General features: G+C 40.3%; 9 protein-coding genes across 9 annotated transcripts; 5 read left to right on the top strand and 4 right to left on the bottom strand. All coding sequences in view use genetic code 12, as the record gives it.

The window, feature by feature from the left end:
• Nucleotides 1–902: 902 nt before the first annotated feature.
• CANMA_003469 (uncharacterized protein) lies at nt 903–9,212 on the top strand (the record flags this gene model as incomplete). The annotated part of the gene is made up of 1 exon (XM_051815649.1): nt 903–9,212. One exon carries the CDS (start codon nt 903–905, stop codon nt 9,210–9,212), a length of 8,310 nt encoding a protein of 2,769 aa, XP_051670929.1.
• Nucleotides 9,213–9,685: 473 nt separating this feature from the next.
• Nucleotides 9,686–12,610, top strand: GYP2 (Gyp2p; the record flags this gene model as incomplete). The annotated part of the gene is made up of 1 exon (XM_051815650.1): nt 9,686–12,610. One exon carries the CDS (start codon nt 9,686–9,688, stop codon nt 12,608–12,610), a length of 2,925 nt encoding a protein of 974 aa, XP_051670930.1.
• Nucleotides 12,611–12,674: 64 nt separating this feature from the next.
• CANMA_003471 (uncharacterized protein) lies at nt 12,675–15,602 on the bottom strand (the record flags this gene model as incomplete). The annotated part of the gene is made up of 1 exon (XM_051815651.1): nt 12,675–15,602. One exon carries the CDS (start codon nt 15,600–15,602, stop codon nt 12,675–12,677), a length of 2,928 nt encoding a protein of 975 aa, XP_051670931.1.
• A 359-nt stretch (nt 15,603–15,961) lies between these two features.
• On the bottom strand, nt 15,962–16,393 carry CANMA_003472 (uncharacterized protein; the record flags this gene model as incomplete). The annotated part of the gene is made up of 1 exon (XM_051815652.1): nt 15,962–16,393. One exon carries the CDS (start codon nt 16,391–16,393, stop codon nt 15,962–15,964), a length of 432 nt encoding a protein of 143 aa, XP_051670932.1.
• Nucleotides 16,394–16,597: 204 nt separating this feature from the next.
• On the top strand, nt 16,598–17,548 carry CANMA_003473 (DNA-directed RNA polymerase II core subunit; the record flags this gene model as incomplete). Its single annotated transcript, XM_051815653.1, has 1 exon — nt 16,598–17,548. One exon carries the CDS (start codon nt 16,598–16,600, stop codon nt 17,546–17,548), a length of 951 nt encoding a protein of 316 aa, XP_051670933.1.
• A 53-nt stretch (nt 17,549–17,601) lies between these two features.
• CANMA_003474 (1-(5-phosphoribosyl)-5- ((5-phosphoribosylamino)methylideneamino)imidazole-4-carboxamide isomerase) lies at nt 17,602–18,441 on the bottom strand (the record flags this gene model as incomplete). The annotated part of the gene is made up of 1 exon (XM_051815654.1): nt 17,602–18,441. One exon carries the CDS (start codon nt 18,439–18,441, stop codon nt 17,602–17,604), a length of 840 nt encoding a protein of 279 aa, XP_051670934.1.
• Nucleotides 18,442–18,547: 106 nt separating this feature from the next.
• CANMA_003475 (uncharacterized protein) lies at nt 18,548–19,507 on the top strand (the record flags this gene model as incomplete). Its single annotated transcript, XM_051815656.1, has 1 exon — nt 18,548–19,507. One exon carries the CDS (start codon nt 18,548–18,550, stop codon nt 19,505–19,507), a length of 960 nt encoding a protein of 319 aa, XP_051670935.1.
• A 29-nt stretch (nt 19,508–19,536) lies between these two features.
• Nucleotides 19,537–21,810, bottom strand: BRN1 (condensin subunit; the record flags this gene model as incomplete). The annotated part of the gene is made up of 1 exon (XM_051815657.1): nt 19,537–21,810. The coding sequence occupies one exon, from the start codon at nt 21,808–21,810 to the stop codon at nt 19,537–19,539; it is 2,274 nt and encodes a 757-aa protein (XP_051670936.1).
• Nucleotides 21,811–22,332: 522 nt separating this feature from the next.
• Nucleotides 22,333–24,408, top strand: YME1 (i-AAA protease; the record flags this gene model as incomplete). Its single annotated transcript, XM_051815658.1, has 1 exon — nt 22,333–24,408. The coding sequence occupies one exon, from the start codon at nt 22,333–22,335 to the stop codon at nt 24,406–24,408; it is 2,076 nt and encodes a 691-aa protein (XP_051670937.1).
• Nucleotides 24,409–24,445: the final 37 nt, after the last annotated feature.

A 24,445-nucleotide genomic window follows, 5' to 3' on the forward strand; every position in this document is an offset into this window, starting at 1 on the left:
TGTATAACAAAATCGTAGAAAATCAAATTTAATAATAATAATAATAATAAAGTTTTTGACATATTTTCCTTCACTTGCATATTGACACTTTTACTGTCCTTTGTTCTTTATTTAGAAGGAAAAAAAAAAAACTATATGTATGTGGGCCATTTGTTTAATTGATTAATATGCTTTCTAAATACCATACATGATTCCAGTTTTGACATACGCCCTTGAATCATGGAAGATAGCACCCAGCAATTTGATTAACTCCTTTTTTGTGGAATCTCGTTTGCCAATCTAGAACGAGAAAATTTCGGAAATAGCAAAACTTTATATCCCGAAGTTCGTCAGTACAAACTCGAGGTACCTCAAACGTTACAAAAGGGGGACAGAATTAAGTCGACTATTTCTGAGGTTATCTTGGCCGTATTATTTCGCCATCTTATCACAACTCTCAAACAAATTGGCCCCCTTATCTACCGCCTACTTATTCGTAGTCGTCATCTTCTACCAAACGCTAAGACACAGACAACTTCAAGTTGTCTTTCTTATTACAACTACTTAATTAAAGGAAATACCCTTTCCATCCAGCCTATCTACCAGTAAGTACTTCACCAATTTGTTATTTGCCCCAAGATCTAAAATCTTTCGGTGAAATTTGCGTAAATACCCGGATATCACAAAAGTGAAATCTCAGAAGAACAAAGGAAAAAAAAAAAAGAACAAAATTCCCATTAGCAAAGGGTCAAAGACAACTCTTTGTTTACATCAATTAGAATTCACAACACTTTCAGTCGATAGGATTAGAATCGGATCTTTTTTACTTTTTGCATCAACAAGAATCTAGCATAACGTGCTAAACAGATAGCAACATCAGCTTCTCACTACCCAAACGGCTGTATAAGAAAAGCTATTTCTCGATGCCGAGTTTATACGGGGTTTTATCAATACTCGCGGTGGCTTACGCAATATTACTATACATTGTCAACAGGATTCCACATGTGTCAATCAAATACGTTGGGTTTCTTTCATTGAGAGGGGTGACGATAAAGATTAGAACAACGACAGTTTATGTTGGAAAAATTGCACTCCAAATAAACGCATTTGGACCAAGAGATGAATCGTTAAAATGGGTTTCAATTTTGATATGTGACGTCAACGTCACTTGCTTAAAGGATGAACAAAATCAAACGCAACCGGAAGCAACCAAAGATCATGCAAAACCACCACTACATGATAGATCGATCAAAAGTAGGCTTCAATTTTATGTGCCGAATGTTATCTTCAATTACTTTTTGCGGACAGAACTCCTTAATAAGATCAATTTCCATATCATTAGAGCATCCATTTACCACCAAAGCACACATGAACATTTTTGTGCGTCCTTGGAGCTATTGAGATTAGAGGCAAAACTTTCCAAATGCCACAACCTCAGAGTTACCGCTTCATTATTCAACGGGTTGATATTTGAAAATGAAAACAGGGAGAATAAACTTGATTTGTTCCGCAATGTCGAATTTTTCGTCAATTGTATGGTTATTACTGCCTGTGATGCCAACCACACAAATAGGATCAGAATCAATTTGGAGGAGTTTAGAACATCGTTGTCAATAGGAAGATTGAACATTCCGATGGAGTATATTCGGTCGAAACAGATGCAATCAAATCCCAAAGCAAATCCGCAACCAACACGAACGGAAGAACAGCCTGCAAAACAAGTTACAAATGTGATGAAATACAGGCCATTCCTAAAAGAATTGTTATCGCTATATTCCTTAACAGAAATACGGCTTGAGGACTTTACCCTATCTTACGAGACTGTCTCGATCAATGTGTCAAATTTTGTCTTTTCCCTCGAAAAAATTGTCAAGTCCGCGACTTCTTCAACGTTGAAACTACAAGTTTATGTCACATCGTTTAAGTTTTATCATTTGGATACAAAATGTGTAGAGTTGCCATCTGGTACCATCACTTATGAGGTTTGCCCCATGGAGATGCTTCGAGTTTCGCAAGTATTGCTTAATCACGACGAAAACTCAAAGGAGTGGATAAATTTTGATTTCGCCATAATGTTGACGAATCCGATCTTTGATGTCTATTACGACCAGGAAGATATTCTATTTGGTTTGCTTAGGGATAAAATGATGCGCAAACGTATGAATAAAATGAGAACTGCTGCAGGAGTACATCGCAAGGAGGAGGCGATGAAGAAGCTAAATATTGCTTCTAAATTGTTGCGAACCGTATCGGCAAAAATCGTGATTGTCGACACTGTGCTCAACATGCACTTACCACGAATTGGTCTGACAAGAGAAGACGTTTTCAATCGTCATTCTAACTCAAACACAGAGGTGTCTTTTTCTGTTAATGATCTAACTCATCGAATTTTCACAAGAACCCGAACAAAGAGATTGAAAGACGGCGACCAGGCGGTAAAGCGTACCATCAACTCCTTTCTTAAAATCAAAAACCTCAAAGGTCAAGCAGAAGGGAACTTGGCTCAATTTACCAAGGTCAACTTGCTCCTTGCGTATGATCTTGACCGCTTTAAACTTGCAGTGAGGTTGTCGAGTAAATCAATAACTTTTAGGTCAGTCAATGACGTCTTTTTTTATTTGGTTAGACAGTTTAGAAACCGTCAACGAATCTACTTCAATAAGAAATTCGATGAATGGAGGAAATCCATTGCACTGAATTCTTCACCCGATCAACCAAACAAGGCAGAACGGTTGTCATTTGGTGACTTGAATAACCCAATTGGCAAAAATGAAGAACCAGAGTTTATTAAAATTTTTGAGATGTTGCCGCCGTATGTCTCGTCTGTGAGACTTGATTTATCGTCGTTGGCCTTCGACATCAAGAGCAAGGAGGAATTACCAAGTCTAAAGATATTTGATTACAGAGTCGGAAAAGAAATTGATTTAAAGGATTATAGACGAGGGATATCCCTCAAGATGAACGATATTTCAGCGATCTATAAGCATACACAAGAGCATTTTCAACTATTGGTCGATTCAGTGCAAGCTGCTACTCTCAGCGAGTATGCACAAGAATACATGCTTGCTAAAAACAACACCACAACCATGCCAATGAGTGATTCCGAGTTTGAGGATGACGTTTCAACTATTAACTCTATGGATTCTGCTCCAACAGATCCAGATGCGCAAAATTTGGATGGGCTAGGTGATGCCGATGCTTATGGCGTCAAGAATGTTCTTACAGTAAAAAACATCAGTGTTGCTAATGATACGTCTAAATCTGACGACAGAGATCCTAATAAACTAATATTGACAATGCCGGAAATTGATGGGCACGTGGATACGTTTTTCCTCTGGTGCATTTTCTACGCAAAGACATTGATCCAAAGATTTGCGCCCACCGTCGAATCTAATTGCACAAAGGAGCAAATGAAGCAGATTACTGGCCCCAAGAAGAAAGTCAAGCTAGATGTTATGTTGGAATCAGTTGCAATTTCTATAAGACTACCGCACGATGTCGACATTCTAATTGAATTTGACCGTTCAAGACTTCAAAATGTGTTTGTTTTGAAAAATGCTGATGTGAAAAACATTCGAATGTATGTGACACATCCAAGCACAAAATTATGGGCAAGAATAGTTGTGATTAAAGAGCCCAGTTTCAGTATTGACGTGTCAAAAACATTACACGAGGCAGCTTTTGAATTGCAGACAAAGTCTATCTTATTCAACGTCCCTAACCGATTTGCCATTTATACAGTTATTGACAATTCGATTTCCTTTGCCAAGGCAATAAAGCAATTGCTGCATAACTTCAAGTACTTCAATTATGGAGTTGACAAGTTTGAGCGTGTTTACCCAGCAGGCAAGGACGCGTTGGCATTTCCCCATATTAGGGTCAAGACATCGGTATTAGGCCTTACACTCGAGAACGATCCATTTGAGAATGAGTTGGCAATGATATTTGAGTTGGGTTTAATTGAACAACGAGTTAGGTGGAGAAAGATGGAAGCATTTGAGGCAAAGAGTCAGGAAATTAGAGCCAATGCACAGCCCGACATTGAAGACCAAATCGAGTTGACAGATGTATCACGTCCAACGCTTGGTAGCAGTCGAAAGGCACTGTTTAGGAAAAGTAACAACTCCCTTAAACAAAAAGTACAGAGTCCATTACGGAATGAAGCGACATACCGCGATCAAGCTTCATCAAACGAGTCTACGACCAGTAATGCGACCCCAAGAAATAAGTTTAGAGACACTTTTACAAAGATAAGACGTAATCACCATGAGCGCAAGTCCCCTGAAGATACCCAATCTGATGCAAATGGCGAAGATGAGAATAAACCAAAATTGACCAAAGCTCAGGCCGAAGAGGAAATCAGTCAGGCAAGAGAGAGATTAAATCACAATTTTTCCTTATCATGGATGAGAAAATTTAGATCTTTTAAGGATGTTCGTAATAGGCTTTGGAAAGAAAGGAGGGAAGAGATTTGGGGCAAGGATGTACCAACTGAGGTAATGAAAAGCAAGTTTGACATTGTGGAGTACGCAGATGGGCCTACTTTGGCAAGTGCATTGTTTCTCGATGTCGACTTGACGCTTGATAAATTCAAAGGCGGAGACATTGATGAATTCTTGTACAATTATGCAAAGAAGCAACCGAAACAAGTGTATTCCATATTAGTCCCATTGTACCTTGAATTGACTGCCAGAAATTTCCACATGTTTTTGAAGGACTTCCCATTGCCGTTGGCTTCGTTTCCAACAAATAGTAACCCGCAGGTTCCAACCGTTCATATCAAAACAAACCTAGTTGTAAATGAGCACTTGTATCACAGAAAGGAAGAACTTCGTTATATATACGTTCCATTTTCGTTGGCAGTATTTGACAATGGAGTATCAGACAATTTTTACTCCGTCTATATTCCCAGAACATTGACCACCGTCAAAGTTGCTGCCGATTTCCAATGTGATTTAAATACCGATCGTGCTTGTATTGTGGGATGGTCTAAATCTTACCAACCAGCATTGAGCACCATGGGCCAAGCATTTGAAAACTTTTCAAAGCCAGCGATTGATGACAGTCCAATTGGAGTGTGGGATAAAATCCCACTTATCATGCACGGGAAGTACAAGTTCAACATTGCAAATGAACTCTGCTTGCATATGAAGAGTGGCAGATCACCTTATAAGTTAGTGGGACTAGACGCGGGATTTGTTTTTAATTGGAAAAACAATGTGGATCTTACCATTGATGGTACTATTGATCCTAGGAGGTTGGTTGTCATTACAAGTGATGACTTCATCTTTGCAGTTCCAAACTACTCGGTGAAGGAAAAGCATACTTGGAGTTTATACTATGATGGCCGTGGGGACTTTGCCCCTAGCAGTGATCCCGAAGGAAAGAAGTACCACAAAAGAGTTATTCGTCTTAGTACCAATGACCGGGTTGAGTGGTGTTTAGGAATGATGTTTGAGAGGAACAAGCACTTTTCCAACCGTCTTTCGGACCAAGAAGAGAGAACGTCAGAATTCTTACCTCATTATGAAGTTCAAATCACAAACCCAGCCAATGAGTATCATCCAGATTCATACGATGGCTATAGATCTGATTATGTGCACATGGCACTTTCTGTTATTTCCAAATCACATGATGGCCACGCATTCAATGCTGCGTTTTTGACACCCTTGGCTTTCCACCATTTCTTTTATTGGTGGGATACTGTTGCACACTATTCGCCTACTCCGGTGAGACTGGGGAAATTGTTTAGCAATGGAGAAAAGAAGCCAAAAATAAAGTTGAGCCCTCATTTGTTTACTGTAAAGTATCAAATGGTATTCAATCCAGTGACAATATCACATTTATACATTCATTCGAGTAATGAATTGCACGGAAAAAAGAATAGAGTCGCTTTTACAGGTTTAAAGGGTAAATTCGATGTTTGTGAAATAGATTTACACCAGAGGAAGGAGTTATTGACCTATGTGAATCCAAAGCTAAACAAACGTACACAGATTAAACACTTGAAGATGAACCAGGCCGAAATTAACGTCGAAAGAGTTGATTTAAGGGTTATGAATGCATTGTCCCCTGATCAGTCAGTAAGTGGGCGATTAATGTCGTACTTGACTGGGGATAGTGCTTCGGATAGTCTGAGCAATCATCATCATGGCCCTGTACATGCTTCGAGGTTTTCCAAGTGGATTGAAAGCGTGGAAGTACCCGATGGAGACTTATCGTGGGTAGACCCGGAGGACTTTATTGAATTGGAGATGAATGAGCCCTTGTCGCCGTACCCAAAGATAAGAGTATTGCCATTCTTTGCTACCCCAAAGCTTAGTTATTTCAGGGAATTTACTTTGCGTCAGGATGGGCCACATCCTTTTGGCAATGAGAAAATACACAATTGTATAATGGATACGGAAAAACCCAGTGGTGTACAATCACGAATCTTGTCGGAACGTATTGGGGCTCTCAAAAACGAGCTAGCAAAAAAGCAACAGGAGTATAGTCATATGAAATCACAGTTTCAACCGCAAGACGAGCAAAAGATACGGGATGCGGAGACAGATATTCAATTATTGCAGGATAAGATTGATGTCGTTAACGAAGCTCATGAAAATTTCACCAAGGAGGATTTGAAAATGACCAACACATTTGATGATCCTGAAACCCTCACAACATTGCTGAGACAGCAATCGGGGTTGTCTGCTTACTCAAGCCACAGGGATAAAGCAGACCTCCTTGAAGCGGCAAATTTTGTATCGATTGCTGAATACCATAATAGGTTTATCTTGCATAATTTGAACTTGAAATGGGATGATGACATCAGAGCTTATTTTGTGAATTATTTAGAGAGGATTGGCGATCGAAAAGATCATGTTTACTACATGACTCGGATGGCAGTAAATCTTGTTCAGAATGTCATAAGCGAAACTGAAAAGGTTGAAACAGAAGAGGACATAAATTTCACCGATAGAACTTTCACCAATTTTAGAGATGGAATTGAGGCTGTGGAAGGATTTGCAGAGGAGTTGGATGTGCTACAAAATCCCGAAGAAGAGGAGGCAGAGTACAAGTACTTGATCAAGTTGATCCACCCACAGATCCAGATGATTAGTAAGAAAGCACCCGACACCTGTGTACTCCTCACTTCAAGAGACTTGGATATCAAGATTGTCGACATCAACCAAAAAGATTTGGTGAATGTGTTGACAGATAGTTCAGAAATGACAGCCAAAGTTGAATCAAGAGTTGGGGTAATGTTTAGAGAAGAGCAGGTGTTTGTGGTGTCTAAAGATGATGCTGCACTTACAAGTCCCAAATCAAAGTTTGCAAAAGGCGGTTATATGACTTCAACTTCGAATTGGCCACCATGGTTTGATTGCGAAATATGCTATGAAGGTTCATGGGCTGACGAGTTTCTTGTTGCTGAGAGGAATACAGTGGCTCTTGTTTACAAGGCGCCCAATAATTTATTCCTCAATGCTAAAAACTTTGAGCGTCATAACGAAGTTGTTGTGTTTATTAACAAGTTTGTGGTGAATGCTACGTCATCTCAATATTCTAGCATCTATTACGTTGTCACTGAGTTGTTACTTTCGGGACAAAACAAAGATAGTCTTCAGTCTAAATTATCGAAAGTTGTTTCCCTTACTGACTCGTCGGATTTCAGGGGTTTGGATGTGAAGGTGATGAACTTGCAGGCTACAATCAGAGAATTCAATGACATTGTTTTATCATTTCATCAAAAAGGTGCCGCTTTGAATGAGTCAGAAAGGAAATACTTGCAAATTTTGGAATTGGAGATGGAGAAACTGAAGTTGGAGTTGATTTTGATTATGAAGATTTTGGGGACAAGAAACAAATCGAAAACAAAGGAAACTGCCAAGTATTGGCATATTTTAACAGACCAGGTTATTTGGCACTTCCTCACTGATGATAGACAGCCAATTATTGACTTTGCTTGTACTGGTATAGTGTTTTCACGTATTGAGTCGATTGACGGAGCTAATCATAATGATTTTGAAATTAGAATGTTGCAAGGGTTCAACCTTCAAGAAAATACTCAATTTCCAATTCTTGTATCACCAATGATTCCAAAAGGCGAGACAGTGTTTGATGAAGCAAGTGGTCCTGTGGTGAAAATGACGTGGGATTTGCTGGCATTAGTTGGCGGTATTCCTATCATCAAGCACGCAAAATTGGGCGTTATTCCATTGCAGTTTGAATTGGATTATCCGACGGCAAAGATGTTACAGTCATATTTATTCCCGAAGGAAGATGGTCCGGATGACGATGATAGCTACGAATCAGATGACTCAGGATCGTATTCGGAGTCTGAAGATGGAACTTATGAGGAATCGATGTCGGAAAGGTCTTCTATAATGACTAACGAAACGTCGAGCTCGAAAAGCCCGTGGAAAAAGCTTTTGTCAAGGGGTAGGCCATTGATTTCAAAGGGTATTAATGAGAAAATTAATGGTTCTCATTCAGATGGAACTTATAGCCTGGCAAGCTCCATCCAAGACTCATATGAATCACAGTTGCTTAGTTCTCATGGAAGCTCCTCTATGCAAAGCAGGGCAAATAAAAGGGCCACAAAGCTGCTTACAGCGAAAAGCAGAGGTGCTGGTTCCAATAACAATATTTTGGATGACGAAATTGAGACTTTGATTGCACGTTCTTTAAAGTATAAATCAATTATAGATATTGAGATTTCCAATTTTGAATTAATGGTTAGCTTTCTGGGTCCAAAAAGCTTGCACTTGTTGAATGTTAACCAGTTGGTTTTGTCAGTACCAACTTTAAAGTATCAGTATAAGATCTGGTCGGGAGAGGATTTCACAAATAGGCTAAAGAAGGACATTATAAAGGTTATATTGCAGCATACCGGTAAGATATTGGGTAACAAGCTTCTGTATAAGAAGAAGACAAGAACTACGAGACGTTTGAAACAGATATCGAATTACGCAGGATTTATGACGTTGGAAGATTTGCAGACCCAGAATGATAGTTTCAGCTCTGCAGCTGGAGGCGGTGTAGGAGGAGGTGGTGGTGACAAAATACATATTACGCCACAAGTTTCAAAAACCCGCCATGATCACCATCCTCGCAGTGCCCAACACATTGTTAAACACGGAACTGCCAATGATGAAACCTTCAAGTCGTACTTGGGTCGGGACAATGATTCAGACAGTTTTACTAATCCCAAGGATGATAAGGTGGACGGCGATGTAGATGCACCTTGAGTTGTAGTAAAAAGACAGAGGATATGTATTGAATGTACTATTTTATTAATTGTGATGAATATTTTGTCATTTTATTTAGTCCCGGTACATTTTACGTAATAGCCGGAATCTTCTATGGTTTTAATTTTGTGTGTTGTTTTCCGGTTCTCTCCCAAAGAACGGTTTAAGTAAAAAAACAAGAACGGGAACAAAACAAAGAGCCAAAAGTCAAAAAAAAAAGGGCTCTAAAATTAGAACAAATCAGATTTACAAGAACATTAGTAAAAAGAAGTTGAGCAATTGGTGAACCATCAAGACACACATACATACATACATACATATATATATATACCACAGATTGATAACGGAGACACTCAATTAGCAGAAGTCAATTACCAACAAGATCTGCACTCTAGTAACTCCATCATTGCTTTCCCATTTCTCATTTCTTGAATCTAAGTTAAGGACAGATCCACTGACGCCAAAAATATAATATGGCGTTTTTTGGAATTTTGAAAGATAAAGCTATTAACACTTTCAATGAAGTGGTTCTAGATAAGAAGATTGGAGGTGATGGTTTGACCAAAGAGCAAAAGTTTTGTCAAAGGTTCCACCTTCCAGACGAAGAGAGAATTGTTCAAGAGTCCAACGTCGTACTTCTCTTCAATTCAAGCTATTCGGAACCTAATGCCAAACATAAAGGACACCAAAGATACAACGACTTTGAGGACGATGAACATGAAATTCATTACCAAGGTAAACTATATCTCACTCAACACTTTTTAATCTTTAAAGATAGCCACGATTACCGCGACTGTTCTTTCACATTGCAACTTTCAACCATCAAGAAAGTGGAAAGAGAGTCTGCTTCGTTTGATTTCAATTTTGTTTTATCATTGACAACCGTTAGCAGATTGCATATCAAATTATACTTTGGTGGGGGTATTAGATCTGATAATGAAAGATTTGCTCAATGTCTCTCAATAACATTGAAAAAGAACCAACCAAACATCAAAAAGTTGAAGCCATTTATACAAACTTGCTACTCTGAATACCTTTTGTCGAAGAATAAAGTGTCAACTGAAGTTGTGGAACATGCACCTCCAGGTGGATTGGGGCTAATATTCAAGTTTCCTGGTAATGCTAAAGAGGCAAAGGACAAGACCAAGTTGAAGTTATGGTTCGATCTATTTAAGGAAAATGGGAGAAATATTTCTTTGGTTAGAACACCGATGTTTTATAAATTGATTAGGGTCGGTTTGCCCAATCGATTGAGGGGTGAAATCTGGGAATTATGTTGTGGATCAATGTATTTAAGATTAGACCACCAGGAAGAGTATGAGAAGTTGTTACTCGATAACAAAGATAAGCAGTCGTTTGCCATTGAAGAAATTGAAAAGGACTTGAACAGATCACTCCCAGAATATGCAGCTTACCAAAGCCCCGAAGGTATTGAAAGTTTGCGAAAAGTTTTGACCGCATTCTCTTGGAAAAACCCCGAGGTCGGCTATTGCCAAGCCATGAACATTGTTGTTGCAGCTTTGCTAATATATATGTCGCAAGAGCAAGCATTTTGGACTCTCAATGTTTTATGTGACAGAATTGTACCTGGTTACTATTCCAAGACAATGTATGGAACTTTGCTCGACCAAAGGGTATTTGAGTCTTTAGTTCAAACGACCATGCCAATACTTTGGGATCACATCTGCAAGAATGACATTCAACTATCGGTGGTTTCATTGCCTTGGTTTTTGTCATTGTATTTGTCTTCCATGCCATTGGTTTTCGCATTTAGAATTTTGGACATTTTTTTCATGCAAGGACCCAAGACGTTGTTTCAAGTAGCCTTGGCTATATTGAAGATCAATGGTGAGGAGTTGTTAAAAACAGAGGACGATGGAACATTTATCTCCATTATAAAAGAATACTTTCTAAGCTTGGATAGTTCGGCACACCCAAATTCTCCGCAGTTAAAATATAGAAATGTCACCAAGTTTCAAGATTTGCTTTTGGTGTCTTTTAAGGAATTTGCCACGATTGATGACGAAACAATTCAAGCGCACAGAAGCAAGCATAGAGATACAATTTACCAGAACATTTCTACTTTTGTAAAGCGTACAGAGATTAGACATTTGCCAAAGACACCAAATATTGCACAAAGTACACTTGATATCCTTTACGATCGGTTCTATTCACAGGTGGAAGTGTCAAATATCACCAAGGGCTCAGGATCAAGCTCAATTGATTTCAAATCTTTTGTAAAGTTTATGTCTGAAGTGAGCGATTGGGTCCAGTTTGATGAAAGCGAGGTTGACATGATTCCTCAGGATCATTTTTTGCGAAGATTATTCAGTAATTGGGACTCTGAGAAACAAAATGCGTTGTCATTTGCTGACTTGTTGGTCGGATTGAACTTGTTGGTAGAAGCAGATCTTATGACGGCCATGTCCAATTTCTTCAAGCTCTATGACGTGAAGCATAATAACAAGATTGACCGAGAAGGAATTTTAAGAATCTCTGAGGATCTATTGTACATAACAACTCCCTGGAAAGAGGGCCATTTGTTAGACGAAATCACTCGGACGGCGGTTGAGAATGAAGTTGCTGACGCAGTATTGAAGAAGCAAATGGAGTCTGAGAAGGGGGCTACAGGTGGTGATGAAAAGAGTCAAAACCAAGCAATTGACTTACCAGCTCACATTGATGTCAATAAGGAAAAGCTTGCAGCAGAACAATCCGAAAGGTACTTGCAAGCAGCAAGCACTTTTATCAATCGTGCGTTTGAGTACGCTCAACCCGAGGAAGAGGAATTGCTTATCAAGGATCTTGCCATAGATGAGAAACTCAAATATAATGCTGCATTGGACCCTAGTCATCCCGTGTACCTCAATTTGGCCACATTTAGAATGGTTATTTTGGCCGACGAGACGTACGAATTGCTCTTTAGCTCCACTTTTAAAGACTCGATTCACTTGGACCAACCATTGGATGCCAAGTTTGATCCAATGCGGAATATAAGAGATATGTTTGACGGCCTCTTGGCTGACGGGAAAAAAGTAGCTAATAAGGTCAGATTAAGAATGGACTCGAGGGCTTCACAACAGAGCCCTGGTGGATCAAGCTCATCATCTCTCAGATCTAATAAGACCAAGACGTCAGCAACTGTGGGCACTTCACGTGATGACGAAGAAGAAGAAAGGGATGACGATTTTGGCGTGATATCCATCGATGAGAAAGACAAAGACTTGCTTTTAGCTACTGAGGCTCAATCATTGGGTGATACTGTACAGAGAGGGCCAGAAATCAAAGAGCAGTTGCGGAAATTTCACGAGACCAGTAAGGAATCTAAAGAACATATTGGAGATGATGGTGCTCTGTCAAATAATGGCAAAGAGAACTTGATAGAGTTTGAAACTTGAATGATATACCACTTTTGGGTAGGTTTATTTATTAGTGTTATGTAAGTTTAGTCCAAGTAAGATACTAATTCTTGGATTGAAACAACTTTCTCAATTTACCTCCAAACTTCTTCTTCTTCTCCTTTGGTGCTTCAGCCTGCACCTCATTTGGAGGTTCCGCCCTCATTGTAGCAAACCCTGGTTGTTTTTGAGGCGATGACTGGGCAGCTGGCGTTGCCATTCTTGGAAGATTTTCATCCGAGTCATTAAACCTCGACTTAAATCCCCTGTTATCGGCTGTTCCATTCCTCAATGGTAGGTCATCATCAGAGTCGCCAAACCTTGAAGTGAACCCACCGCGGCCAGTTTGTCCATTACTTGCATTTTGATCAACAGCTAGCTTTTGGCTGTCAGTGTTTTGCACGGTTGAAGGATCAGCAAGGTCTCTCAACGTCGTTCTTGGTTGGGGCTTTGATTGCGAAACAGGGTTTTGACCTCTGCTTGGGCTTCTAGGAGGGACGTCATCTCCAGATTCCTTCGAAAATGATGATTTCTTCTTCAAGGGTTTAAAGTCAGAATATGGTCTTGCTTGGGCCTTTGCATAGAGATCAGCAGCCTTCACTTTGGCTGGAGAAACATAATTCTTTTGTAAAGCAGGATGAGGTGCAATTGGCTGCACATATGTACTGTTTCTCAAACTCCGGTTGCTCATAGTTGGGGGTTTTTGGGGTTGTACCGCCTGTTGTCCAGGACGTCCAGCCATCGATTGGGGCCTCATTGATGATCTAAACTGTGTTGGTTGTTGTTGTTGTTGTTGGAACTGCTGCTGTTGAGGTTGCTGCTTTCGTAAAGTTTGTTGACTTAATCTCTTTGTAGGCGGCTTCTGCAACTGGGGAGATGTCGAGAACTGAGGATATGCGCCACCATTACTAGCACCCAAGTAAGCCAAATCGTTACCAACAACTTGGTGATGCGGCTTTGCATTGGAAAATTGGGGTGGAGGTAATTGTGGGTTTGACAATTTCGAATTCAACCTCGTGTTCTCAGCTGTAGTTAAAGACAAATATGCTTGCCTTGCAGCATTGCTATTTTGTTGCGCTGGAGGAGGACCTTGTTTGTGGGGGAGGTGTGAGTAAGAGCTCGAAGACTTCATGGCAGACTTAATTGGCCTCTTTGTCGAGTCATTGGAATAAATAGACGATTTTGAGCTCAGCGCTGTCGCAACCGCAGGAGGCAATAAAGTGTCAGCACTTTCCACCTTGCTATTGATTGTAGCTGTGTTACGATCCTCGTCAGCATGCGATTCTAAAATTTGTGGCGCCGTCGTAACATTTTCTGCAGCGTTGTTGTCTAAGTGAGCTGCATCAGTTGAGCTAGATGGTTCCGAAACTTCGTTAACAACGTCCGTTGAGGTCATTCCGTATTGAGCAATTACCCTCATTTCCGAATCGGCATCCAATCTTTCTGACTCATCCGTTTCCCAAGATTTTGGATTGTTTTCAGCCTCGTCGTCATAGTCACTTACAACCTCGATATCACTACCCAAGTTGTCAAGCAGTGGCTTAGGTATCGACTCGTCACCAACATCTGAATTTTCAACAACAACAGCCACTCTAACATTACCTAGATCTTCATCTAAGCTGTCATCAGAGTCAACGGTATCACGATGAGGGTCGACGTAATCATCACTGGGTGATGAAGTTACACCAAGCTTGTGGTCAGGATCCACTACATCTGGTGAATTTTCAGCCAACACTTTATCATCAGCCTCTTCCTCAGTACTTGCAATTATCTCATTTGATCCAACTTGGTTTTCTATTTGAGTGTGGTCCTTTGAACTCTCGCCCAATACATCAGTCTTGTCATCACCTACTTCCTCCTTATCGAGCTTCTTTTTATCCAATTCATCGACCGCTTTAGTTTTCTCAATAATGGGAATGTAGTCATCATCACTGGTACTTGAGAACTCCTTCTTATTTCCTACTGTATTGATCTTTGTCGATAAGTCCTCAATTTCCCTCTGTTTTTTCTCAGTAGCAAGGTTCTGCTCCCTCAATCTCTGATATTCTAAACGCTTGAGTTCAAGTTCCTTTGCTAATTGCTTTTCATGCTCAATTTCCTTTTCTAGCGCTCTTAACTTGGCTTGCTGCGCTTGATTCGTGTCTAGCCTACCCAACGAATCTTCCAAATTGACATCTTCGCTCATGGATTGCATTTTCAGTGGAGTACTGACATTTCTCACCTGTTGAACCGGTCTATGTTGCAGTTTAGAATTTAACGAGCTGGCCCTTGAGGGCGGTTTCTTGTTGGCAGTATTTCTCAATGAATTAGACCTCGAGGAAATTGGATTCAATCGCATGGAATTACTTCTTGCTAGCTCCTTCTGGAAAGTGGACTCTGGCACTTCGATAACCTTGATTCCTGTGGGACTGGGTACGTATTTCTTAACCATACGGACTGGAGCAGATGCAGCGGCCGCTCTCGACTGAGATCCCAGATTTGCTGTGGGCAATCTAAGATCCTGCATATTTGCTTTGTTGTTCAAGTATACTTGAGTAGATTCCTCGGTTATTTCATCTAAATAGGAATCGTTAAAACTATCGTCAATATCATAAATTTCCGGATGTTGGGAATTGTAGTAAGCTGCAGCCTGGCTAGATGACGAGACACCTCTATTCGATCCTTGTGAAGAAAAAGACCCATTTGAGAAACGTCTCTGAGGAGCGGCGTGTGCTTGAGGAGACTGGAAGTTGGATCTCGACCCTCTTTTCAAAAGACTTTCATTTGAGCTAGTCAAAGATGAGACCCTTTGTTGTGGATTTGGTGGTCTATACTGGAAAGATTGTGAGCGAGGGATGTCCAGGCTACCATTTTGCTGTTTCATTGCATTTCCAATAGTTAAAGCTGCAGCCAATGCTCCAGAATTTGGTTTATTCTTATTGTTTGTGTTTTGACTCACGCCCGTGTAGGCTGTGCCATGGGAGCTTCTAGACGACCTATTTCTCGAAAACATTACAGGTGATCTTTCTCGCTTGACCCAATGTTGAATTGATGGTTATATATTTCAATTGAATAGAAAAACAGCTCTGTTGGTGGTGATTGCAGGGGGTTGCAGCGACAAAACTAAAATTTGGATTGCGATTCCGAAAAGATTTTGGTTTCGGAACTGAAATTGATTTTTGATTTTAGTTTTGCTTTTTGTGCCACGATACACGACGAACCAGCACACACAACATGAGCATTAACCGGTGGGGGGCGTAAGGAAAGAAGTTGCTTACGATGAGCCAAGGCATTGGCCAAAGGATGAAAGTTATCAGTTAGAGAATGATGTTTACTGAACCCGGATAATATTAATTTCATATGCTAATCATCCTATATACCCAGCACATATCTTCTCGTAGTCGGCGTTAATCTATTTAACCCTACAAGGTTTGAAACCCAATGACCAGCCTGTTGGCCGTTTCTGACAAGTAATGCCAATAGAGGGCGAACTGACATTAAGAATCCAGTCAAGAAAAATCCTTGCAAGAGCGGTAGCACTATTTGATCCTTGATGATGGCAAAGATGACCACTCGTGGAGTAATAGGTTGCAAGGGTTTTGGATCCTCTAAGTACTCTTCCTCTTCTTTATCTAGATTCTCATTAAGTAGTTGGAGTTCACCATCAGTCAATTTGGGTAAAGGGTTGTTGTTTTTCTTGTTGAATAGTGAATGTTTGTTATCGAGATCCTTGTTTCCAGCATAAGTGTTGAGCTGTCTCATGAATGACTGCTCAAACCTTAGATCAGGGATAGTATATGACATTGTGTGGTGTGATGGGAGTGTAGTGGGAGTGTAGTGGGAGTGTAGTGGGAGGGAATCTTTGCAGATAGTTCTTGATAAAATCATGGAAAGGTCGATCTTAAAAAAAAAACGAAAAAAAGAAAAAAATTAAAAATCAAAATATCACCATCACTGACGTCTATCTTCAAACATCATTAAACACATTTTAACACGCCCAACAGCATAATGGATAGAGATCACGGGCCGTCTATTACAATACGAGAACAGGAGAGAGACCGTGTTGATTTCGTGTTGGGAAATGTCGATTTGGCAATGGCAAACGCCGTCAGAAGAACTATGCTCGCGGAAGTGCCCACATTAGCTATAGACTTGGTGGAAATCGACGTCAACACGTCAGTACTTGCTGACGAATTTTTGTCACATAGGCTAGGACTCATCCCTCTTGTCAGTGAAAATATAGAAAGTTTAAAGTATTCGAGAGATTGTACTTGTGACAACTACTGCCCTAGATGTTCAGTAACGTTAGAATTGACAGCCAAATGTGACACGGACTCGACGATGAATGTTTATGCATCTGATCTTTTCAAGATTCCCAACGCACAAAGTCTAGGTGACCCTGTCCTAAGAGATGAACAAAATAAGGGCCCCATAATCTGCAAATTGAGAAAACATCAAGAATTACGTCTAACCTGTATCGCTAAAAAGGGGATCGCTAAGGAACATGCCAAGTGGTCGCCTTGTGCCGCCATAGGGTTCGAGTATGATCCATGGAACAAACTTAAGCATACCGATTACTGGTATGAAGTCGATGCAACTGAAGAGTGGCCCAAATCGAAAAATTGTGACTGGGAAGAACAACCCGACCCTGAGGAAAAGTTTGACTACAAAGCCAAACCAAATGATTTCTACTTTGATGTGGAAACCGTGGGAAACTTGCCACCAAATGAAGTTGTCCTCCAAAGTATTGGAACTTTGCAAACAAAACTAGCATCTATTGTTATGGAGTTGGACAAGGAAAGAGTGGAAGGGAATAACGCTGAGGAAGGGGGCTTTACCACATATGGCAGGACTGATTATGGCCATGGTGGAGATACACCAATGATTGGTGCAACGCCTTACGGTGGTGACAACACTTTTGGAAACTCCGGTGGCTACGGTGGCGGATCGTGGAATTGATGTATAAGTATGAGTTCGCATTTGTAAGATATTATTTACAGAAGATTTATAGTCTAACAATTTTGTTGATTCCACTCTATCAAGTCGTCAAACTTTACGAGTTTTCCTCCAAAGATATCGAGAGCACTACCAAAAGTGAGATCGACTTTCCCATCACTGAGATCCTTAACTAACTGAAGATCTTTAATAGACTTGGCTCCTCCTGCGTAAACAATCTTGCCTTCAAAGCTGGGAGGACACCAGCTGCCCAAGCTCGACACCAATTTCTCATCAATGCCTTTGCATAGCCCTTCAACATCAGCTGCATGTATTAATAGCTCATCGCAGTACACACTCACTTTCGAGAGAAATTCCTTGCTCAACTTGTTTCCTGTTATAGTTTGCCATTTATTCATGGCCACATACCAATCAACGTCACCAGATTCAGTGACCACGGTTCGGCAACTCAAATCCACAACTAAATTCTCCTTGCCTACCTTGTGGCTGATTTTGCTCAACTTGGCAAAATCTAGCTCCATTTTTCCAGTTTCTTCATTCTTGGAGAAAAGCCAACTGGTTATGATAACCTGCGATGCACCCCTATCGAGCCACTCTTGTGCGTTTTCCAAATTAATTCCACCACCGACTTGCAATCCCTTTGGCCACGTCCTGCATGCCAACACGGCTGCCTCATCATTGTCTGGATTCAGACCTAGCTTTATGACATGACATCCTGTAAGGTTATTTTCAGCGTACAATTGAGCGTAATATGAGGAAGGTTTCGTCAGTACGAAATTTTCCAATGTCTGGGAAGTTCCAGTATTGTTAGCATTATCATCCTGACTTAGGGTACCTCCTACTATTTGCTTCACATGACCCGAATGTATATCTATGCAGCCTCTGAACTTTGTCATTTTGAATGGAGGTGCCGGGCTCTGTCAGTTAAGATTCTATATCAACTTCTATTTTTTTTTTTTCAATTCTTTGCGAGAAGATCATCTTGCAATAGATTGTTTCATCATGAGCGAAGATGCAGAATATTTAAGGACCTTGGAGATACAGAGACGCAATTTTGAAGCCCAGTTTGGCTCTATTGGAGACCTTGGATTCGAAGACAAGTTGGATGAGGTGGATGCTGAAGATGATTTATCACTGGATACGGAAACGTCTGACAATGAGGATGTTGACTTTGACGGATTTAGCAGCGAGAGCGAAGACTCAACTTCAGACTCAGATAATGCCGAGGTCTCAGATATAGATGAACCACCTAAACCTAGAGTCGTAAAACTAAACACACCAACATCCGATATCCCACCCGTTGTTGCATCCAAAAACGAGCGGAAACTACTCAAGGCAGGGAGAGCAGCTACACTTTCCGAGCTAGAGGCTGTGAACAAGCGAGCATCCAAGCAGACACTTAAGCAAGCTAATAAAACGGCAAAGGAAGAATCTGAGAATCTTGAGAATGACTTGAAATTACAACGTTTGTTGAAAGAATCGCATATTTTGGCTAACAACGTAGACCCCCAATTCAGTGGTGCTGATCTAACGTTAAAGACAATAGACTTTGAAGACCCCACAGGGAAGTCGCGAAAGCGAGTGTTGTCATCGCGTATCAATGAATTAACGACCACTAATAAAACAAAGGAAAAGAGGTTGGAGTCCATGCCGATGAATATGAGAAAGGGTATGATTGCCAAAAGAGACGCGAGAGTTGCCAAGTATGAGAAGGAGGCAAAAGATGCAGGAATAGTGCTATCGAAATTGAAGAAGGGCCAAGTACGGGACTTGAATGCCGGTCGTGGTTCAACATCATCAAATGATCGTTTAGGTTCTGGTAAACAAAACAAGGTACAAAAGAGGGAAAGAGGATTGAAAATCAATGGTGTTGGAAGATCAACCAGAAACGGATTGGTTATATCTCAAAACGACATTGATCGCATAAATAATCAGGGCAAAAGACATGGTAAAAAAAGATAAATAGTTACATAGTTAAATTCTAATTCTATTTAAACCCCTATTATTTCCAAATTATCGTTGGCCTCGTTACCTTCAATAGTCAAACCATGTTCGTTTGCCAAATGTAAAACACAAATGAAACAGAAACTGGTGGATAGCTCCTTGACTTGCTCCAGTGTGTACCTTGTTTTAACTCTTCTAATCACTTCGTTGAATTTAATCCTTCTTGGTTGGTTCTCATTCTGCTCATCGCTGTCTGCTTCTTGAGATTCGCCCACACCGTCAATCATTGCTCTCCAAATATTATCCTTTAAAAGCTTGATGTCGACTCTTTTAGCAACACGCGAAAAATTAACAAACTCTGTTCTTCTCTTGCCAATGAGTCCCGCTGATTGTGAGTTAATCTGTGATTCAGTTCCTTGAGTCATTGGATATGAATCCTGTCCAGCTCCACCATGTTCTGGTACATCTTCTAGGGCATCGTTGAAATCTATGCCGTCATAGTCATTATCGAAATCGTCATACTCAGCCTGGTGGAATGAATTTGCCAATCTATCCCTATCATGAGGGTTTTCGTCCTCTTGTTCTTGAGTTTCTCTGGCTTGGTATTGCTCTGCAAAGAAATTCGAGTCTGTTAATTTACCTGGTTCACTTGTATCATAAGCAATTGGGTGCCTAGGGAAGTACATGATGGGCGTGTCTGGTTTCTGGATCAAGCTAACTAGTCTAGAAGATGTGAATTTAATATCATCCGGTAGAAGACTCTTTTCTTTCATCTCCTCAAATGTATCAGCATCATAAACTTCAAAGATGTTAATCGATTTCAAGTTGATGAAATTGGGGTCTTTATGCAGTTTGAATAGCAGATCCTCATCCACATTCTCCTCACTGAAAAAGTCAATGGTTGAAACATTTTTCTTCTTTTTGGGTACTGCAATCTCTGGTTTCTTCTCTTTTGCAGATTGATCAATGTTGTTTGCCTTTTTGAAAGCAGATACTTTCCAATGTTCTGGCCCCGCCCAACTTATTTTCATTTTTTCATCAAAGTAGTTCATCAAATCTTCATCTAGTAGCGCCGTGTTGGTTTTTGACTGCACATACGGATCTGGTTTTTCCTCAAATAGTTTTTGCATAACACTTTCGTTGACATGATTGAAGAGGTCATTGTCGTTTGCGTTTGAATTTAAATCTTCGTGGTCACCAAAGTCATCGAATCCGAAATCATTATCCATATCGTAATTATTTTGCTCAAACTCAACCTCCTGCGCATCATTGATTCTGGTGTTAAAATCATTGAGTATGCCCTTTGCTTTCGTTAGATCGTCCAAAGCTGATCTGAATTCATCAAGAGAGGGGCATATCGTTTTCTCCTCCATTGGGACCTTGTCTTCAAATAAAATACGTCCAAGATCAGTAATATCCACGTCTGCATCATCATTCAAATTTTCCTCACTAGTCTCCTCATCTTCTTGAGCATTTTGGGTAGACGTAGCGTCAAATACAACCCTACCCGATGGATCGATACTCAATGAATTCAACAATAAACTTTTGGCACCTCCTTCGTCAAACTCGGCAAGGGCTTTTTTGAATAGTGGATCGATTGCCAACTCTTGGTCCAATTTCTTTATCCTTATATTGTCAAAGTCTACAAGCGTTGACTCAACAACTTTATTCACCTTTCGTTTCTTCTTTCCTCCATCTTCATTCTCTTCTTCGTTATCTGATGCCACTCTTTCACCATTAGCTGCATCTCCATCGTCATCATCATCTGCTGAGGCATTGGTCCTTTGCTTGTCATTCTGCTTTGAAGCTAACCCACTCAATAGCTTTCCAGTCTCAGTAGCAGCAGAGTCAATTCTGTTTGAATAAATCTTTATACATCCATCTAAAGTTGCCGAAGCACGTTGGAAATTGATATGATCGCCATCTTTTATAACATTCAAATCATGAAAATAATCAATCAATGCAAATTGCCACGAGTTTTTAATATTGATTTTGTTGTCAGTTGACATCTTGATCCATTCTTCAAAATTTGTCAAAATCTGATGTTTATTTTCATTGAAACCGATCCCCACCTCCTCAAACGACTCATTGCTCAAATCATCTTGGGCAAGGCTACGGCTGACATGTCGTGTATGAGACACAACTCTGTTCAGTATCACCCTCCTTGCGCTGGTGTTTTGATTACCAGATATAACGCGGTTCGACTGGGGTGTCAGTCGAGAAGCAGTGTGATGAGATATATGACCCGATGATGAATTATGGTGACTATTGATCCTCCTATCTTCTTTTGACCGTTTCTTGGGTAGTACTTGAGCAGACATTGTGGGTGTGCGTGGGTAAATCAGTAGATTATAATGGATTTGACCTTGTTTACACTTTTTTACTTTCGCAAATTTCTGTTTTCAGAAAATCATTGTCACAAATGATTTTGTCGCGTGGTGGGTAAACACGACATTAACGGTGGCAACAGAAACTGATAACCAGACAACAATTAAGGGGAAATTGGTACAACAAATTTGATTTATGCTCCAAAGAACAAAGAGAGTCCTATTTCTAGCACTAGACCTGACTGGAGGAAGTTAAACAGTATTATTTGTAGGTTCTGTCAATATCCATTTTGTAAGACTGAATTTGGTAGCGTATAACTCCTTCTAGTACTTTCTACCATTTATCCAACTGTGACAATTCTTTTTTCTTTTTTTTGTATGACTTTGGTATATAGTAAGATAATGTGAAATAAATTTTTAAAAGCCGAAAGAACAGAAAAAGAAAAAAACAAAAAAAAAAAAAAAGACCCAACGGTTCACAAATTATCCAAGTGAGGTTTGTTATCTACACACTACATGAACAACTTAATACGAGTAATACCTTTAGCTCAAGGTCTAAGAAGAGCAAATCACCAAAGTGCGGCAAGATGCCTTTCGACGTATCTTGCCAACTCAGCATCCCATAGGTTACACCGAGCACGATTACAAACAGCACCAACGGCAAATCCAATTTTGAAACAATATCGATCCGTGTCCAACTCAACGATATCGTTGTTACAGTCACAAGAACAGATGGCAAACAGTGATTTAAATAATGCTAATGCTCAATATGAGTTTTACAAGTCACTTTTAGCTAATAATTACCCACACATTGTCGTTCAAAGATATGAAACACCGGGAATCGCAGCGTCACCCGAGTGTACTCAGTTGTATATAGAAGCATTGAACAAGACAGGAAAAAAGGCAAGAGCAGACCAAGTGGTAAATGCCTTGCATCAAAATAATTACCAAAGTTCGGGTAACGCTGCCCCTGTTAGTGGATTACCCCAAGGGTTTGGTTCGAGGTATGAGCCGGTGCATGTTGTTGTTAGCGAGTCCTTATTGACAATTTTATCCAAATGGCTCAAGTGGTTAATTCCAATAGCGTTGATCACTTACGGTGCAACAAACGCATTTAACTATTTGGTTGAGAATGGTACTATATTTAAAAACGCCGAGGTGAATGACAAATCAGTTGATGTTAGTCAAAGCACAGCTAGGTTTTCTGACGTGCAAGGCTGTGATGAAGCTAGGGCAGAATTGGAGGAAATTGTCGACTTTTTAAAAGACCCATCGAAATTCACTGGCTTGGGTGGGAAATTACCCAAGGGTGTTTTGTTGACTGGTCCTCCGGGAACTGGTAAAACCTTGTTAGCCAGAGCTACTGCTGGAGAGGCTGGAGTGCCATTCTTTTTCATGTCTGGTTCCGAATTTGACGAGTTGTATGTTGGTGTGGGTGCCAAGAGGATTCGAGAGTTATTTGGCCAGGCTAAGGAAAAATCGCCCGCGATTATATTCATTGATGAGTTGGATGCTATTGGAGGCAAAAGAAATCCAAAAGATCAAGCATATGCCAAGCAAACTTTGAATCAATTATTGGTTGAATTGGATGGTTTTAGTCAAACTGAGGGAATTATTATTATTGGTGCAACCAATTTCCCTGAATCGTTGGACAAAGCGTTGACTAGACCAGGAAGATTTGATAAGGAGGTTATTGTTGACTTGCCAGATGTTAGAGGCCGTGTTGATATCTTGAAACATCACATGCATAATGTTGAAACCGCTGATAACGTTGATCCATCAATCATTGCTAGAGGTACACCTGGACTTAGTGGTGCTGATCTCATGAATTTGGTGAATCAAGCCGCAGTTCATGCATCGCAATTGTCAGCCCCGGCCGTCGATATGTCACATTTCGAGTGGGCTAAAGATAAGATCTTGATGGGTGCAGCTAAAAAGAAGATGGTTATTACAGAAGAGTCTAGAATCAACACGGCATACCATGAAGCAGGACATGCCATCATGGCTATGTACTCAGCAGGTGCTACTCCCTTGTACAAAGCAACGATATTACCTAGAGGTAGGGCATTGGGTATTACATTCCAATTACCTGAGATGGATAAAGTTGACATGAGTAAAAAAGAGTGCTTTGCCAGGTTGGATGTTTGTATGGGTGGAAAGATTGCCGAAGAAATGATTAATGGTAAGGAAAATGTTACATCTGGCTGCTCATCCGATTTGAGTAATGCCACTGGCGTTGCAAGAGCTATGGTGTTGTCGTACGGTATGAGTGACAAGATTGGTCCCGTGAAATTGAGTGACGATTGGGAAAGTTGGTCGCCACAAATTAAGAATCTCGCCGATAATGAAGTACGCGAATATCTCGTTGAATCAGAAGCAAGAACTCGTCAATTGTTGAGAGATAAGAAATTAGAGTTGCAGCGATTGGCGGAAGGCTTATTAGAGTATGAAACATTAACCAAGGATGAAATGGACAAGATTGTTCGTGGTGAAGCCATCAACAAGGAGAAAACTGTAAGTAACACTGTGATCAAAACGCCATCTTCAAGTCCAGATAAGATTGGAGAAGGGTTAAGTTTAAAGCTGAAATGAATTGTATAGAGTTTAATAAAACGTTATGAAGTAAATT

The sequence above is a fragment of the Candida margitis genome (genome assembly GCF_024628925.1).
Source record: "Candida margitis strain CBS 14175 chromosome Unknown scaffold32, whole genome shotgun sequence".
Taxonomy (NCBI): Eukaryota; Fungi; Ascomycota; class Pichiomycetes; order Serinales; family Debaryomycetaceae; genus Lodderomyces; species Lodderomyces margitis.